Genomic DNA, 19,375 nt, shown 5'->3' with positions numbered 1-19,375 from the left:
CCTTTCTGATAACCATAATCAGAAGGAAAGCTTTCTTGCCAAGGACCAGGCAGAAATACGGAGGGAAATATTATAGAAAAAAATCAAGAAGAATTTGCTAGGTCAAGTAGACTTTGCTGTAGGTACTTGTTTCCCACCCCCCCCACCCCCTAGTCTGCAGCTAGTAGGTGGCAAAAAGAAGCTAGTGCAGCCTTATCCACTAAAGTTTTAATTGCTCTTTTATTACAGTGAAATGTTGTTGAAGGATTAAAAGCCAATCTATACATCTGCAGAGATGCCATTAGTTTTGCACTCATCCTCAGCTAAAGCAGATATTTTGCCTTGAAAACGTGGAACAGGAACATCTAACAGTGGAAAATAACTGACACAGACAACAAGCAGAGGATATAACGGAATAAAAAAGGCTTTATGAAAGGAACGAACACTGGCACTAAACACTTTTAATGGGAAGTAAGCAAATCAGTTTGTAGACAAAAAGAAAGGTCATAAAATTAAACATGTGGTTGTATCTGACTAACTCATAGTCAGTAGAGCCACTGAAATAAACTGAATAGTTAGCCATTACTAGCTTATGTATTAATTTCAACAGAACTACTCAGAGTATGACTTGGATACAACCCATAATCTTGACTACAGTGGTACCCCGCAAGACGAACGCCTCGCAAGACGGAAAACCCGCTAGAAGAAAGGGTTTTCCGTTTTGGAGGCGCTTCGCAAAACGAATTTCCCTATGGGCTTGCTTCGCAAGACGACAGCCCATAGGGAAATCTCCGGGACAGCGGGGAAGCGCAGCGCGTCTTCCCCACTGTCCTCGGACCTCCTCCCGCCGCCCGGCTTCGGAACGAATCTCCGATGCCGGGCGGGGGGGACGGACGCCTCCTCCCGCCGCCCGGCATCGGAACGAATCTCCGATGCCGGGGGGGGGGAACGCCTCCTCCCGCCGCCCGGCATCGGAACGAAGCTCCGATGCCGGGCGGGGGGGGGGACGCCTCCTCCCGCCGCCCGGCATCGGAACGAATCTCCGATGCCGGGGGGGGGGAACGCCTCCTCCCGCCGCCCGGCATCGGAACGAATCTCCGATGCCGGGCGGGGGGGGAACGCCTCCTCCCGCCGCCCGGCATCGGAACGAATCTCCGATGCCGGGCGGGGGGGGGGGAACGCCTCCTCCCGCCGCCCGGCATCGGAACGAATCTCCGATGCCGGGCGGGGGGGGGAACGCCTCCTCCCGCCGCCCGGCATCGGAACGAATCTCCGATGCCGGGCGGGGGGGGACGCCTCCTCCCGCCGCCCGGCATCGGAACGAAGCTCCGATGCCGGGCAGGGGGGGGGACGCCTCCTCCCGCCGCCCGGCATCGGAACGAAGCTCCGATGCCGGGCGGGGGGGCGGGGACACCTTCTCCCGCCGCCCAGCTTCGGATGGCTTTCCTGAAGACTTGGGGTGGGAGGAGGGTTTTCCTTCCCACCGCCAACATTCAGAATGCTGTTCTGAATGTTGGCGGTGGGGAGGAAAAACCCTCCTCCCACGCAAGCCCCGGGAACAGAGGGAAAGCGCTGCGCGCCTTCCCCTCTGTTCCCGTACCTGTCCTGAAGGCTTGCGGTGGGGAGAAAAGCCCTTCTCCGCACCGCCAGCCTGGCAAGCGGTTTCCCTAGGAACGCATTAATTGATTTTCAATGCATTCCTATGGGAAACCGTGCTTCGCAAGACGAAAAACTCGCAAGAAGAAAAAACTTGCGGAACGAATTAATTTCGTCTTGCGAGGCACCACTGTACATAGTGAGGTCTTTCTACTGTCAAAAGGCTACATTTAACACCAATAGAGGAAATTCATTTAGGTGTCAGTTGTTTGTGATTTAAAATAACATTTTAAAGCTAATCAACTTTAAGCACTCTCCCAGTACCTAGGAGCGATATGGTTCAGTCTACTTAATCTTAACAAAACCAATATGATATTGTGCATTGGTGCCCTTGGTAAATCTTCGTGTGAGGAGGGTAAAGTTATAAACCTGTCAGCTACTAGCTTGAAAGAGTGGCACAGCAAAAATGCAGGGCAGATTGGAGGAACAAGATGTGCTGCTTTGGGCCCCCAAAGCTATGTGGTCTGAAAATTAGAATGGTTTCACTATGAAATGCATCAGATTTCTTCCTTTAAGAGTTGGAATATGCAGTTTATGTGAGAGATTGGGTGTGGAGACAGAGGAGAAAAGGAATTACTCATGTGAAATGATGTGTTTCTCTCCTCTCGGTTGCTGTCATATGAATCTACTACTATGACATTGGTGAGAAATTGCTACCCTGTGCTAGGCCTTTCAATTTAAGGTCTCTCTAAGTTCCTTTTGAAAGTTTTGTTGGTAGCCTATTTTTCCAGGTATAATGCTTACAGAGGGGAAACAACTATATTTTCAGAGCAGCAGTGGACCACTTGTGACCCACAATATGTTTTTAACTGTAGTCTTGACAAACCTATGCCCTTCTCATTTTCTCACCAGCCTCAGGCAACATGGCCCAGTGGTCAGGGATGATGGGAGTTGTAGTTCAGCAACAACTGGAAGGCCTCAGCTTTCCCATTCCTTCAGTCGAGAGTATTAGATTTTGTTTTCTACATATAGTTAAGGCAACAGCAACGTTGGTTCTCTGCATACCATTCTTTTACGAATTAGAAGTTAATCTTGAGAATGTGCATTCATTCCTTTTCCTCTCATGTGAATTTTTCACTTCCTGCTGTTGTTAAGCTTAAATGTGGGCTAGCATTACAAGTACATTAATATGAACCATGGTTCCCATCTTACCCAGATGCAAGCTCATTTCAAACCTTGGTTTCAAATTCTGATTGAGAAGGGAACACTGTTTAGCATTTATCATGGTTAGCAATGGTGACAATTTTATACTAAACTATGGTTAAGATTGACAGGAGGAGGAAGAGTCCATTCACAAATTTCAAAGGAAACAGCATGCATTCCTGAAGCTGACTCCCAACTTGTGAACAGTGGTTTACAGGGATCCAGAGTTGAAATTGTACTGTCCACTAGCATTGTAGAGTAATCTGCCCATTTCAGGTTCCATGCAAGCAATTTGCTGCTTTTTGATTATATACTGCCAGCAGGATATTCTGTCTAGCGCCGATAATGGTGTTGTGGTTGACAGTGGAAGATAGCTTCTTTGCTAGAATCTGTTTCTAAGCATGTGTCAATTTTCTGTCAATTAAAGGATCTGTTCTGATGTACCTTTTTCCAGAAGCAATTTAGTTGGCAACTCCTGTAGAAACTACTGCTTTTCTGTTTAGGGAAGGTATGTACTCTGTTTCCACTGTAATTGCTCCCAAACTGTATTGAGCAATTCTTCCTTGTGTTGCTGGGAAAAGGGCTTCCTTTTTATCTCATAATTACTCTGGAATACAATCAATCAATCAATCAATCAATCAATCATCAATCAATATGACTTTTAGAAACAATCTTGTGCTCTGGGTTTCAAGTCTTAGCAAGACATGGTCTTTCTGAAATTGTGTAGTCTTGAAGAGTGGAACGACTCTTTACAGCTGAGAAGCAAAAAGGCTGTGCACAATTTGGCAGTTCCTAACACTGCACCATGAAAAAAAATCTAAATAATTTTTACTAAGGGAACTAGAAATTAAATTTCATTGATGGACATTTCAATCCCCAAATGCACTGAGACCTACCAGTCTGTGCTTTTGTTTTTTGGAGTTTTTCTTTGATCTCTTGTTTCTGTGATAGTCCTTAGAATCTTCCCACATGTATGCAGAATGTTCCATTTTGTTTAAATGACCTATGGGATGTCTGAAACACATAGATAATCAGTTTTATGTAAATGGGAGCACTGGGTACATAAGACACAGATATCATGCTGCACGTGGGGTGAGATGCATAGTGAATTCAGGTAAGTGCTTGGCCCTGCTTGTAGTTTAGTGGCAAAGTGAGACAGGCTGTCCACCATTTCTTCAGCCTATGTGGTTATTCTGACTAGCACCTGGGACACAAGGCTCCAATTCTCACTCAGTCTTGAAGTTCACTGAGTGACCTTGAGCCAGTCACTTCCTCATAGCCTAACCTACTTCACAGGGATGTTGTGGGGATTAAATGAGGAGCAGAGAGAGCCATGTATGCCACCTTGAGCTCCTTGGAGAATAAGGTATAAACACAGCTATCAGGCCCAATGCCATCATGGGATCCAGTGGATCCCAGAGCAGCTCAGGTCCTCCTTGCCATTGAATGCTTAATTTTGGGTCTTTCTGTTGTCAGTGGGCTGGGCAGAGGGACACCTCCGTTCAGTCCAGCACAGCTCGGAGGGGGGTTGAATTACACCCTCAGTTTGTAGAAATCCTGTAAGCATTTTGTATTGCATACTCTTTCTTGTATGCACTGAGACAAATATAATCCCCACTGCCACTTCTTCAAGATGTATTGCCTATTCTTCATAGCTGATTTGAAGGAGGGAGGGAAGTACAGTGAGTGGGAGAAGAATAAGATTATAGGCAGTAGTTTCAGGAAATAGGTCTGATTGGGTGTTAAGACACAAAGCAACCAAAATGGCTTATGGCACAGGATAGCATTCATTTGGAAGGAAATGCAGTTTTTACCTGCAGTTTCATGAGATGAAAACAGGACAGATAGATATTTTTTTAAACACACACACACACACACACACACACACACAATTTTATTTTATTTTTTGCTTATAAGGAATCTTGCATCCCGATTTACTGTTTGCACAATGTTTGTACTGTCATTAAAATGGCATAACAGCTGTGAACGCTGTCTTAGAGAACTCATTTTGACAGAGTAACATCTGGGGGGAAATAACTATGAATCAAAAGAACCAAGCTGTGCTCTTCACATTGCTTTTTTTCTTTGGTGTTGCAATCACAGGGGGCATGTAAATAGTCAAAACATAAGGTTTGGTTTGCCTTCTAGAACGGGGCAGTGGTAACATCCAGACAATCTTTAAATGATGTACCTGTGCTAGTTAATGAAGCTGATAAGTTAGGCATGTGATCAAATCTTTTTAGAGACTAACTATAGAGTTGCTACTGTGGCTTAGAGAGAGAATATTTTTGATGAAATCTGAGAAGCCTGTTTTAGGAAGGGGCATAGCTTATGGTAGAACATCAGTTTTGTATGGAGAAGGTCCCAACTTCAGTCCCTGGCATCTGCTAGTAGACCTGGGGAAAACTTCTGACTGAAACTTTGGAGAGCTCCTGCCAGTCAGTGTAGATGGGCTCTTTGGACCAATGGTTTGCCTCAATATAAGACAACTTCCGATGTTTCTAAGGACAAAATTCTGAAGCTGGAATTTAGTTTTTTTTCTGAATGGAGGCAATGCCTCATCTCTCTGATCCCAATAGCATTAGTGGTCCTATAGTGATATTCTACCCAATAAATATATACATATTTAGAACATACCATATTGGCCCAAATATAAGCCGCACCCGAATATAAGCCACACATTTAAAATTGGAGGGAGGGCGAGAAAAAATAGCCGAATATAAGCCACTCCCTTCCTCGCTGCTCCTGGTTGCATACTGGGGGGGGGGGAGCTGCGTTGCCGGCAGTCTTTCCCCTCCCCCCCTCCCTTCCCAGCCTTGGGGGAGAGAATGGGGGACAATGTGCGGGGCAAGTGCCCCTTCGCCACATTCCTGGCGCTGTTTGCCCCACAATTCTAGCTGAATACTGTAAGGTTGCGAATATAAACCACACTTTAACTTTTCACTGTCGGAATTTGGGGGGGGGGGAGTGCTGCTTATATTCAGGCCAATACTGTACTTGAACCCAGTTTGATCTAGCTGTCTCCACCACTTGGCAGGACATGTCAAGGCACACCGATTTCACACACATTTGGTTTTTTGATACTGGACTCTTTGTCAGATCTAGTCCCAGCCCAGGATGTTGCCAGGTCAAACTCTAAATGCCCAGCCAGTAATACTGTTCCCTGCTACCATGGAGAACTCTTACCTCACACTTTGCTTCCCTTGTGTGTCTTTGTGAACCCGTTTTCATTGCTGAGAGCCCCTTTAAGAGAAAATAATTTTCTAAAAAGTGGGATAAAAATATAGGGCTCTATTCAGCTTACTCTTGGTAGGCCCACTGCTATTAGTGGCCATGACTACTACTCTGGAGTAAAAAGTTAGTTGAATCAGGTATGGCCTGTCCATGAGGCAAGATTAGGTGACCACCTCAAGCAGAGAAAACCCACCAGGTAGCATTCCCGTGGGCGCTCTGCTGTCTCCAGAGAAGTGGCACCAACAGCAGCACCAGTTTCCGGTGAGATTTCATGAGATTTGGGCAAGTTTTTGCCGGAAGCTGGCACTGCCACACAACACAGGTAAGACAGGCTTGTTGGGTTGTGGGGGCATGTTTCATTTCACCTCAAATGATGAAACTGAATGCTCTGCCCCTGAGCTGAATACAACCTCATAGTATGCAACACAACCAAACAAAGAAGAACTGTCAATGTTTGCAAGCTTATCCTTAAAGTTCTCCCTAATCACTTTCCTGCTTTTTCTCTGTTTCTCTCTAAAGGAAATATTATTACAGTGTTGTCAAAACAAAACAAATTGCTGGTTACACCTCTCATCATGGACAACATGAATGGAGATTTGGCTTGTCTGTACACCAGAATGCTATTTTAAAATTATTATTATTATTATTATTATTATTATTATTTATTTATTTATTTATTTATTTTATTTATTTATTTATACCCCGCCCATCTGGCTGAGTCTCCCCAGCCGCTCTGGGCGGCTTCCAATCAAGTGTTAAAAACAATGCAGCATCAAATATTAAAAACTTCCCTAAACAGGAAGCGAAGGCTAAAACTCCTTGCCTGGCTGATAGGTATATAACTGCTTATTTAGTGGCTCTTTGTTTTTATTCCTGTTTCCTCCTACTACAACTCAGCTCTATAAATGTGAAAGTGGTGTTCTATGTAGAGTTCTTCTTTCCATTCACCACTATTAATTCTGAACTCAGTTTAATAGCTATGCTAGGGTGATGCGACGGAGATTCCAGCAAGGAAATTGCCCCTACCCCCTCTTCAAAGTGAGAATTGAAAAATTGCCTACCACTCAAGGGCTTGGTTATAGTGTCTTGTAAATGCGCCAACAGGCAGAATGTGATTTAAGGCATGCATTTTGCAAATCAGCACCTTCATAACGGCACTGTAAGATATGATAGTGAGATAGAAGATGATGCTTGCATTAATGCAGTCTACTGTGAGCAGCATTCTTGAGTGACAGACTTTAGCAGCATCTTTCCTGCAGCTGCTTGTCTCTTGCTCATAAACACAGATGAGTGGGATGAAATATTACACTGCAAGGCACAGTTTTAACAGAACACCCTGAAATGCCAAGAACCACTATTGTGTTAACTTGCTGCTTTATTCCTGTAAAAAACCCACAAAAATGTGAAAGAAAAACAGGCAGTGAAAGGTTACTGTTTTTTACGGGAAAATGCTGCAGTACCTTTCAGAAGTTTGCAAAAAATAAATAAACGTGAAAGGACACTGTACAGCATTTTCAAAAACAGTGTGAAAGGACATTGTACAAAACAGGAAATGGGATTATACAGTATATATTTGCTTAGAAGTAGCTCTTTGCCCTTTAAACTTGTAGCTATTGCTTGGTTGTTCTCCCCTCGCCCCCATTATAAGCCTTCCTAATGAAGTTATTTAAAGGACGTTTGTTCTCTGTTTTGATTCAAGTTCTGTTGAAATGAATGGACTGATACAAGAAGTTTGCTATGTACCAGTATTTTTCTGCTTTTCTGCAGTAAGCGGTGGGGGGGGGGCGCAAACATGAAAAACATTACATTAAGAGTATGCAAGTGCAGAAAATGTCAGTGAACAGGCACTTGTGCTTGTGATATTCCTCTTGGGAAGAAAAATGTTGTGTTAGAATTGGCACTGCACTTTTGTTGTAGTTTCCACTAGCTTTCAGTGGCACTTGTGCAGGAGAATATCATCACAAGTGATGCCATGTGCATACCTGTCTTTTAAATTTTGTTTGTCTTCAGGTTATGAACAAATCCTTAATAAGCAAGTTCCATTATTATTTTATTGTTATAATTATTAGCTGTTTTCAAGCATTTCAGTGACGTTTCATATTAATAGCACTGTAGATGTAGAAGAAGCAACAAGTTATTGGAGAAGTGGCGGAATAAAGTTGGAGCTATCTGTGGAGGGACATGAACACACTGTGTCAATGGTAGATTTTCTGATTTCTTACATGAAATCGGCACATAGTTTTCTTTCTAGTAGTATACATGAGTATAGGGCACAAGCTAAGTGGAACCTCTGTGTTCAGAGGCAGTATAGCTCTAAATACCAGTTGCTAGGACAAAAATCAGGGAGATCTTTTTGTCTTCTTGCCCTGCTTTGTGGGCTTCCCAGGAGACATCTCATAGGCTGCTGTTAGATCCAGCAGGACTCAAAGGAGGGGTGAGTCTGAAAATGGTATATACCTTTTGCTTGAGCCTAAGTAGTTCTTTGTGCCCTGGCTATTGTCTGCTAGTGAGTTTGAAAAATGAATTAGGGGCTTAACTTACAATAAACTTTCCTTTGAACAAGGCTTTCATCTGGGATTTCTATCTTCTTGAATGTGTAATGACCTATTGTCTAGGTCTAAATTGTTGCAGCATCTCTAGCTATACCCTGTAATCATTTCAGGACTGCAGATAGTTCCTTTGGTACCAATATAATTTGTAGGAGGGTTTATGCATTATGAAGAGAGAGATGCTTTTATAGCAGGTGGATATTTTAAAGTTGTCCAAGTTTATTTAGTTGTTTAATAATGAATAAGAGGCAAGAGTTCATGGGAAATTGTCAAAGGGGGCACACAAATGTAGTTTAAACATTATCAGATATATGCTGCTTATTGATTTATGTGCTCTATTTAAATGAAAGTGAGCTTCATTCTTGTATATAGGAAAGATGTCAAATTGTTGTTAATTCTCATCCATATGCAAAAATAAAACAATGTAATATATTCTCTCTCTCTCCTTCTCTCTCCTTCCTCTCTCCAACCAGGCCCGATACAAGCAGAGTCTTGATCCTACAGTGGATGAAGTTAAAAAGCTATGCACCTCATTGCGTCGAAATGCCAAGGAAGAGAGAGTTCTCTTCCACTACAATGGGCATGGTGTCCCCAGACCAACAGTAAATGGAGAAATATGGGTCTTCAACAAGGTACATGATTTGTAGATGGAGTTAAATCATGGTCCCTTTCATGTCAAATTTGCTCAACAATTACCAAGAAACCAATAAAAGCGTTATTGCTAATGTTTGATTTTAGAGCTTCAGTTTGTTCACACCTTTATGTACCCCCACATTAAGTTGTTATGTACTTCTTGTAACTCCTTTTTTTGAAAGGGTACCTGCAGTCCTTCTGGAGGAGCTCTCTCTGCATTAGTGTGTGCACATAAAGAGAGCTAGATTACAGAGATAATAATGATGCTAGCTAAGATACATAATTAATGTGCATGTCCAAATTTCCTCCTGAAGAGGATTCCAGAAATTGCTCTTCAAATTCCATACGCTAATAAAACACTGTTACACAGTGCCAGCAATGGGCATGGTACCTTACATGGTACCTTACCTTCTAAGGAAAAATACCCTCGCCCCGACACTGAACAAGTCTTCAGTGGCATACCTTTTAATTCACATGGCTTTGGTCATTATGATCTTGCGGTGTATGCTATAAATGTATGAAACATGAAATGCATTGCCAGGATTTTCAGCTTGCCTTTGTGGTGTTGGAAGCCATAACCCACTTTGCATTCAGAATCCTTATTAGCCTTGCTCCAGACAGCAAATCTGCCACAAGAGCTTGTACTAGACATCAAGATGTCTTCTCACTTGCATGGGGATGAGAAGTGGGTGATAGGTTATGATGATTGATTACGAGTTGCACTTACCCAAATGTGTTTTGCCTTTTAAGTAACACATTTACTACCTCCAACAGGTGACTGATAGTGAAACAGAGACTTTTATTCAGCAGTTTATTTACCGCCTTGGGGTTGCTCCTAACTGTGTTTTATAGCTGGTTCCATATAGCTGAGGGAGAGTTGCTCTTGGATGTTTATATGGTCAGTTCAGTTTCAATTTTTTTGTTTTATTGTTCCAAGTACAAAAATGTAGTTGTTCAGTTTGCAGTGCATTTTGCAAAAAGTTACCATTTCAGCCCTGTGTGGAGGAGAGGACTTAGGTTCTTTCATTCCTTCTATGGAGTAGCCTCAAAGACTTACGTCATAGTCTACTAATGTTGCTGTCTAGTAATTTGGCAGCGAACAGATCATGTGTTTTTCCATGCAAAATGTCCCTATGTTGAATTCTAGTCAATTCTAGTTAAAAAGGTCCGGTAACACAGGTGGTAGTGAATTGCCACTGTCTGCTGAAGGAAGACTATACTGGAGCATATTACCTGTTATAAGGCAACTTCCTTCCTAATAGAGCTCAGAACTCAATTAACATTCATCCCATCACAACACCAAATATTTAATCTAAATCTGGTGTTTAAAAACAATAAAAAGAGATCTTAATGAGTTCTGAACGGTAAATAAGATAGAAATAATGTGATGCTGAATGTGCTACAAGAATGAGGGAAATAAATTACTGATGAATGAAATTTGGATGTTGTGCCAACAGCGTTATTAAGTATTTATTTATTGTGCCTTTGCCAGCTATCTTGCCTTATCAGCTGGGGTAATCTGATGAAGACTCCACTGTCTATTATTAGGAGATGTCTTAAAGATTTGTAGCCCAGGTTACGAAGGAGGACTGGATTTGCATAGGTGGAATGTGAAACATGATATATTTGCCTGTCAGAAGGGGAAGTGTGCTTTCTTTCTAACAAAAAAAGCAAGACACACAAGGGAGGGAGGAAATGCTCTTGCCCTCTGCTTCCAAACAGCTATGTTCTGTACAGCTTGAAGTTTCAAAGATTCTAATGCAGAGTAAATGCCACTGTTTTGTTTTAAGACGAATTCTAGAAAATATAACTTCTCCCAGTGGTCCTCTTAGGTAGTGCATTAAAATCCAGTGACTGCACATTCACTAGCAATTGGATCAACCTACTACGGAGTGTCCCTGAGATGCCCTTGGTGGTCGAGATATAGTTGTGACCTTCTTTTTTTTTAGCTGTAGAATTGTTGCTTCTGATCAGAGGCTCTGCAAATTATCTCTTTGCCCTTCAGTGGAAGACCTGTGAGTTTTCAGTGAGTCTGTGCAAGTCTAAGCACCCATCATTTTCTAGTAGTGCTATATTTATAAGAGATTAAGGATAATATATTCTGATACATAGATTAAAAAGGATAAACCCTTCAGGAAGTATTATTTCTGTCTGATTTGTTTCAGCCAAAAAGCCAGATCTCAGTTGTTTTGTTTAACTAAGCAGACTCTATTTTCCACAGGAATCCAAGTGAAAAAGGACTATGTGACATAGTTTGAATAAGTCACTTTAAAAAAGTTAATCATTAAATTGAGTTGATCTTTTTTTTAAAAAAAGTTTGTGTGTTGGTGTCTCTCTCTGTATGCGTACACACACACACACACACACACACACACACACGCACCACTCTTTTCTGCCATGCATCCCCCCTTAACTTGATTTTTTTAAATTCCTCTTGTCATATTTTGCATAATGTGGTGGCTAGCTTAATTTTTCAGGACTGCCTTATAAAGCAAGCCTAGTTTTTGGATGTTTAATCTAGTCTGACAGATAAAGAGGAACTTAATAAATAAATAATCTGCAGTGCATCTATGTTTACTTAGTTGGAAGGAGAACTTGCTTTTCATCCTCTGTATATTTAAGCATGGGAAAGAGAGACAATTGCAATGTGTTTCTTCTCCTCTTCTGCCCCCAGATTATATTGCTTTGAGATGGGGCATTTAGGGATTAAAGGTACTGTTTGTCTTCAAGGTCTTCACTTTGGTACAGTACTTTCAGCACATGTAGGAGGAGAGAGCACCTCAAAAGGATTTGGAGAACATTTATTGGTACATTCTTCTCCTTCCATTCACCTCTTGCTGCAACAAGACCAATGTTCCACTGCAGTATGATAAAATGATTTCCCACTCTTTTGAAGACTTGCAGTGCTCTAAATTTGCTTTGCAACTTGACAGACAAAGGAAAGCAGCTAATGAGATGCTAATGGATTACACAGAAAAAGAAAATTGACATTCTCCCAGCCCCCTCCGTTGCTTTCTTTTATATTTTATGATTCCATTAAAATCACAATTTTTGACCGTAAAGTCAAGAAACCCTCAAAGTTGTTATTTTGGCTTTACAGTATTTCAGGTACATGCCAGTGATTTGTATATTAAAGAAAAATTATGCACTGTACTGCCGGGGGGGGGGGGGGAGACCAGAAATATTAATGGTTGCTCTTTTTCCTTGGTTGCTTTTTTTGTAATCTTTGTTAATCACTCAGAAAGTAGCCAAGCAATTCTACAGTACCACAGGTGCACAGAATTTGCAAATTAGGTTAAACTGTAAGGCAGAAATCTGTTTTATTACCATGTAAGTAACTGGAAGCTGTTCCATGTTTTCTGATAGGTTAAGCAACTTCATAGGTTATACAGTAATTTGGTTAAAAGCAGTGGTGATTCATTTACTTGCCAGAGGTCTCAGCTCTATCTTTGTGCTTAGTTTTCAAGGCAACCATAAATTTGCAAAATTGATGACAATTCAGTGAGTCTTCTGATAAACTGTCGTTCTGAGATAAGATGTCTCTCGTTCATGATTCAGGAAACAATGCATTTTCCGTACAAGGGTGTGAATTTATTTTGCTTAGTACAAATATGCATAGGGACATACCCAGTATAAACAGCTAGTAATAGTTAACATATATTATTTTCACACACTGTGTTTGGTAGAATTTCACTTAACATTACAACATGTTCAGCTTATTTCTCAAATCCTGACTCTTTTTATGACCACAATCTCTGATACGTGCATTATAATAATACATAGTAAGTGACAAGTGAGCAGAATTCAGAGTAAATTTGAGAACATTTTCACACTGGATGAACTCTTGTATTACTTTATGGGATGGTAAATGATGATTCCATAGCATCATTTATTTCCATAATATTTGGAATTGTTTCTTAACCCTGAAAACAGAAGTAGCTTGTTTAATCCTTCTGAGTATTGTAGGCAAAGGCTGCTGTTCACTGTGCAGTATAATATATGTGGTTTTTTTGTTTGTTTATTTTGCAGAACTATACGCAGTACATCCCATTATCCATATATGATCTACAGACATGGATGGGCAGTCCCTCTATCTTCGTGTATGATTGCTCAAACGCTGGCCTTATTGTCAAATCTTTCAAACAGTTTGCCCTGCAGAGGGAGCAGGAGCTGGAGGTGAGATTGTGGGAATGTGAAATTGTGAAAGAGGGCATTATTCTTTTAGACTTTAATAGGATCAAGTGGGGGAAGGACCATGGGATCACGGCTAGTGAGAGCAGATCATACTGTGCTTGATGGAAAGATACGTCTAGCAACAAACGTGTAGGAGACTGAGCTGAAAAAAGAAACTAATTTGGGAAGAGTCTTGCAGCTTTAATTTAGTTCTGATTCTGTTTGCGTTCCAACAGTATAACCATGGCCATTAATAGAACTGTTAATTAAATGATAATATTAATAGAATCTGCTTATGCCCTAATGGTTTTTACAGAGGAGATGAATGCAAGGTTGAAGTAGGTCTATATATCTCTTACACACTGCGTACTTAGATCTGCATAGAGATCTATTACAGTATCCTTACTCTTGCAACCAAATGTGCAACCGCTAAACTAAATGCTTGAAAGAGTTACAAAGAAGGAACTTGCTGTTGTTGCCATTAATTTTGCAGTGTGAAGAAGTGCCCTGGTGTTAATAAAAGGCGACATTTTGTGGTTTTAGTATTAAATTTATTGTGGCAAATGTGAATAGCAGAAGATGAAGCCATTAAATTTAAGAAGCTTTCACTTATGCCTTTGACACTGAATTTGGCTGAATATTTTCTCTGTACTTTGTAACTGCCAGAGATGCCTTATTAGAAACCAATTTCTTATTTTTATGTTGCTAACTCCTTTCCATCTTTTAAACTCTCACTTTGAATGCTAGAAGCTGAGCCAAACAGATCTAAACAGGATTCTGACTATCAAGGTTGTCCATGATTCTAATATTTTACTGAAACAAAACTACATTTTTTCCCAAAGCCAGTCCTTGCTAAATGTTTATTTATTGACTTCCTTGCCTTTTAATTTCTACCTAATAATGGCTGTTGTCTCCCCATAGAATTTGTAGGCATAGTGTAACAGCACTTAATGATTCTAGTGCTCCAGTCCATCACAATTTATCTATAATCTTATTATCTGTTGGAGTTTTCCTTCTCAAATCCTTTTATAATTTAAAATACACAAAAATCTTAGAGATGTGCAGTGACTCAGGTACTTTAATAAGCTCTTTGGTCTCTTGTAGAGCATTACTGTAAATCAGGGGTGGGCAACCTTCACTCTGTGGGCCAAATTTGGCCTGCCAGGTTGTTTTGAGAAAGCCATGCCCACCTGTCCATCTATGAGGCAGGTAAGGGCAGGACTTAGCCAAAAGGGGCTTTGGTTGATCAGCCACTGTAACTAGGGAAATGTGTGCGGCCTTTGATGCTGACCTACTGTAAAGCTGGGAACAAATCCTTTCTACGGTGAGGGATAAACAATATCTATACATTGCCTGATGAAAAACATTTTAATATTAATCCACTGGTTTTTGTAAGTTGCTTTGTTTATGGAAAACCTTTGCTCTCTGGCTGCTAATCCAACATTTCCCTCTTGGTGTCTGTTTAGATTGCAATAACCTTCAGCCTTCGCATGCCAAGTATTGCTGTGGATTAACTGGCTAAGAAATGTGCTTTTCAATTTCAAAGTATACTGTTTATAGGAAATGTTACATATCCTGTTAAAAATGCACACTGCAATTTTTAAAAGTGGATCAAGGATTGCACTTTTTTAAAAAATGCCAAATGTGCAACAATGTAAAAGTGCACTATAGGTTTCATAATTAACTTAGATTTTGATCTTGGTACTTTATTTTTAATTAAAAAGAAGAAATGCCTGTCTCTCTCCGCCTCCCTCCCACCTCCCATTAGGCTTAATATTATTGGCTATTGTTCAGATGGTTGCTTGTATAAATAACGGATATTAAAAAGACAAAACATGTCCATGGTTATCACTTGTAAATATTTATTTTGGTAAATATAAATACTTCCACTTTAGATGAAGGCAGCCCATGCATTGTGGAGACTGGAGGCTATAAGCTGCATTTATTCAGTGCTGTTTGAAATTTATTTTCTGTGTTCCTTTAAAAAGGGATTGACCTACTGGATTATCGACTCATGGAGTAATTTGACATACTTTTTAAAATTTTGGCCTGTGATAGTAGTAGGGATTAAGGGATTGCCAGATGGTGTGTTGAACTGCCAGTTCAGAAATAGTTGTATAAATGGTGTTTAAAAAATATGAAATAGTAGCAATGTGAAGCTTATGATATAGATTGTCCTGTTGCTTCTAACAGTTATTAATCAATGAGCTAAACTGCCCGGGAGGCCTCTTCAGTTCAGGATTCTTCTATTCATTTTAGATGTCTTCGTAAGTATAGGCCAGTGTTTTCCAAACTTGTGATAGTTTAAGGCTCGTCCCCCCCCCTCAATGTAAATGGAATATGAATTTCACTCACATATTAGCTATCGACTACACGTATGTAGACCTTTCTCTCTGTTGAGAACTACATCATCTGCTGTGATTCATAGGAAACAATTTTTGCATTATGGGTTTGAATTCATACCACAAGCATGTTCCTGTCAGCATTATGAAAAGAAGCTGCTTCCTCTGTGGGTGCAGGTTGGAAATGTTTGCTCTTGTCTTTAAATCTCAATGGGAAGGCTGCAATTAGGAGGAATTCTTCCTCAGCATGAATAGTGCTCCTGTGGGACAAGAAGATGAAGGGCAGAAATGCCAGTTCAGTGTTCTGAAAATGTTAAATGCCAATTCAGCTATTTTTGTACTGTTTTGTTAAACCAAAGATGAGAACATCTTCCTTGTTACTCCACTTCTAATCACCCAGAAGGGAAGACTTCACTTTTATAAAATGCCTTGTTGACTTGACAGAATCCCAGTGGACAATCCAAAGTTCTGTGTTAAGATTCTAGCAATGTTCTGACCCTAAACAAAAGATGCAATGTGCCACTCAGTGGTGTGCAAACAGTACAGGCATCTTTTTTCTTTTTCTTTTCAAGTTAATAGGACAGTAGGGCAGTGTTGCAAGAGACCAATACCTCAGATATATTTCTTCTGTCTCCGGTGATGAAATGAGCCATTGAAACAGGCAGCCAGTACCAGTTCTTGAGTGGGAAATGGTTCTGAAATTTGCTGACACCAGCAATCTATTCCTCCCCTAATAAATAGCCTCTTGGGAGGAGAGGATGAGTAAATGAGTGATATGAGAAAGAGAAAGAGAAAGAGAGCGAGTGTGTCAGTCCATATGAGAGAGAAAAGTGACCCCTGTGACCCCTGAAGGAGTATAATAAATAATAATAATAATAATAATAATAATAATAATAATAGATTTTATTTATATCCCGCCCTCCCCAGCTGAAGCCGGGCTCAGGGCGGCTAACAGCAATCAAATAATCAAACAATCAAATAATCCAACATTCTAAAAACATTTCATTATAAAAATTAATTAAAATCAAATTAATGGCAACCGTTAAGCAAAATTCTGTGCAGGTTGCCAGAGGAGGGAGTCAGGCTGGGCCCTGACCAAAGGCCTGGTGGAATAGCTCTGTCTTGCAGGCCCTGCGGAAAGATGTCAAGTCCTGCAGGGCCCTTGTCTCTTGTGACAGAGCGTTCCACCAGGTTGGAGCCGCAGCCGAGAAAACCTTGGCTCTAGTTGAGGCCAGCCTAACCTCTCTGAGGCCTGGGACCTTCAGGATGTTTTTATTTGCAGACCGTAGGTTCCTCTGTGGGGCATACCAGGAGAGGCGGTCCCGTAGGTACGAGGGTCCTAGGCCGTATAGGGCTTTAAAGGTTAAAACCAGCACCTTAAACCTGATCCTGTACTCCACCGGGAGCCAGTGCAGCTGGTATAGTACCGGATGAATGTGATCTCGCAGCGAAGACCCCATAAGGAGTCTCGCCGCAGCATTCTGCACCCGCTGGAGTTTATGGGTCAGTCTCAAGGGCAGCCCCACGTAGAGCGAGTTACAATAATCCAGTCTGGAGGTGACCGTCGCGTGGATCACAGTGGCTAGGTCAGGGCGAGAGAGATAAGGGGCCAACTGCTTAGCTTGGCGGAGATGAAAAAATGCCGCCTTTGTTATAGCTGTAATCTGCACCTCCATAGAGAGGGAGGTATCGAAGATTACACCCAAACTCTTAACGGACAGTGCTGGCACTAATTGCACCCCCGCAAGAGATGGGAGTTGCCCCCCCAATCCCATATCGTCCCGTCCCAGCCAGAGGACCTCTGTCTTCGAAGGATTTAACTTCAACCGGCTTCCACGTAACCATCCAGCCACAGCTTCCAAACATCTGGTCAGTGTGTCTGGGGCCGAGTCAGGATGGCTATCCATCAACAGATAGAGTTGGGTGTCATCGGCATACTGATGGCAACCCAGCCCAAAACTCCGGACAAGCTGGGAGAGGGGGCGCATAAAGATGTTAAAAAGCATCGGGGAGAGTATCGCACCCTGAGGCACTCCACACACCAAGGAGTGGCACGGTGACAATTCCCCCCCAAGCGCCACCCTCTGTCCCCGACCAGAGAGAAACGAGCGCAGCCATTGAAGGACTGTGCCCTGGATCCCCACGTCGGCAAGGCGGTGGTCCAGGAGTTCGTGATCGACCATGTCGAAGGCTGCTGACAGGTCTAGAAGAATCAGCAGCCCCGACCCGCCTCGATCCAGCTGCCTGTGGAGATCATCTGTTAGGGCGACCAGAGCCGTCTCAGTCCCATGACCAGCACGGAAGCCGGACTGGAATGGATCCAGAGCCGATGTTTCATCCAGAAACCTACCAAGCTGTTCAGCAACCTGAGAAACTGTGTCCGTCCACAGAAAAGGGTCCCCAGCCCTTCATTAAGATTTTGTGTGTATTTACCCTGTTGAACAGGGACAGTCACCATGGTGGCATCCAGGCACTGTTGGACTGCATTTACTATCATCCCTGAACATTGGCCATGCTGTTCCCGGGTCAGATCTCAAACCCACAAGAAATGGGACCATTCCATTCCAGCTGGAAATCATACCCAAAATCCTATTAGGGGGGAACTTTATGGTATCCTTGCTTATAAGCAATATATTCTACCATCAGAAGCAAGGTCAGAGACTGCTTAATTACTTCGTATTTCCATGGTTAATTTATATACCATGATGTTTGACATAGGTCGCTCATGAAACTTTGGAATTCAGATTCCAAATATTTCCAATAATCCTTTTGTCCAAGCCCTCTTGAGGTTTGGCCAATGTGCCTTGCCACCCTTGGATGGGTTGCAAGTAAGAGAGAGACTATCTTTGGAATGCCTGCTCTAGGGAAGCCCACCTGGCACTTGCATCGATGTCTTTTAGGCAGGCATAAGCAAACTCGTCCCTCCAGATGTTTTTGGGACTACAACTCCCATCATCCCTAGCTAACAGGACCAGTGGTCAGGGATGATGGGAATTGTAGCCCAAAAAACATATGGAGGGCTGAGTTTGCCTATGCCTGCTTTTAGGCTTGAAGGATTGCTCATTTTGGGAACGTAATTGAATTGCTGCTGCTGTGTTTTTTTTGTATGTTATTTTAATATTTTCAATATTGTACTTTTATTTTATCTGATTTTTTTTACTGCCCTGGTAACTGAAAATGACTGTTGAAGCTGTGTGGTCCAATTAATAATAAAAGCAGCAGTCTCTGTTGTTAAACGTTTGTCTTGACCGCTTCCTCAGACTTATCTTGGCCATTTGAAAACCAGATTGAACTTTAGATATATGGTCTGTTCATGCTGACTCTTAGCAGTGAACACTGGCAGTTTCAGGGAATATCATTGTTGTCTCTCAAGGCTTGACCAGATGCATGTATAAATCCATGACTCTGAATCCAAGGCAGGTGCTGGGGCAGTTCAGACAATAAATAGTGCATGTGTTCCAGTCATTTGGCTGCGCTTATTGAGGACTAAAGCCACCCTGTTATAGCTCTCAATTATCTAATTAACTAGCTTCATTGAGTTCAGAGTGTGTCTGTAAACACACCATAATTCTGGATAGCTAAATGAGCTGCTCAAGTGCACTGTTGGAACAAAAGGCTGCTTAATCTTCCTGTGTCATCCCACATAATTGCGTATATCTGAAATGC

At 41.9% G+C, this 19,375-nt stretch overlaps 1 protein-coding gene across 2 annotated transcripts in view; it reads left to right on the top strand.

Annotated features, from left to right (window-relative positions):
• The window catches only part of RPTOR (regulatory associated protein of MTOR complex 1), a 313,545-nt gene that overhangs the window by 92,299 nt on the left and 201,871 nt on the right, over positions 1-19,375 (top strand). For both annotated transcript variants that reach the window (XM_080993602.1, XM_080993601.1), the window contains exons 4-5: positions 9,035-9,193; positions 13,224-13,370. In XM_080993602.1, the coding sequence (XP_080849728.1) occupies positions 9,035-9,193; positions 13,224-13,370 (306 nt within the window). The remainder of the gene's footprint in view (positions 1-9,034; positions 9,194-13,223; positions 13,371-19,375) is intronic.

The sequence above is a fragment of the Podarcis pityusensis genome (genome assembly GCF_964106645.2).
Source record: "Podarcis pityusensis genome assembly, chromosome: 2".
In the NCBI taxonomy this organism is placed as follows: Eukaryota; Metazoa; Chordata; class Lepidosauria; order Squamata; family Lacertidae; genus Podarcis; species Podarcis pityusensis.
Note: the sequence above shows the minus strand (reverse complement) of the source record. Positions and strands in the feature narration are given on the sequence as shown.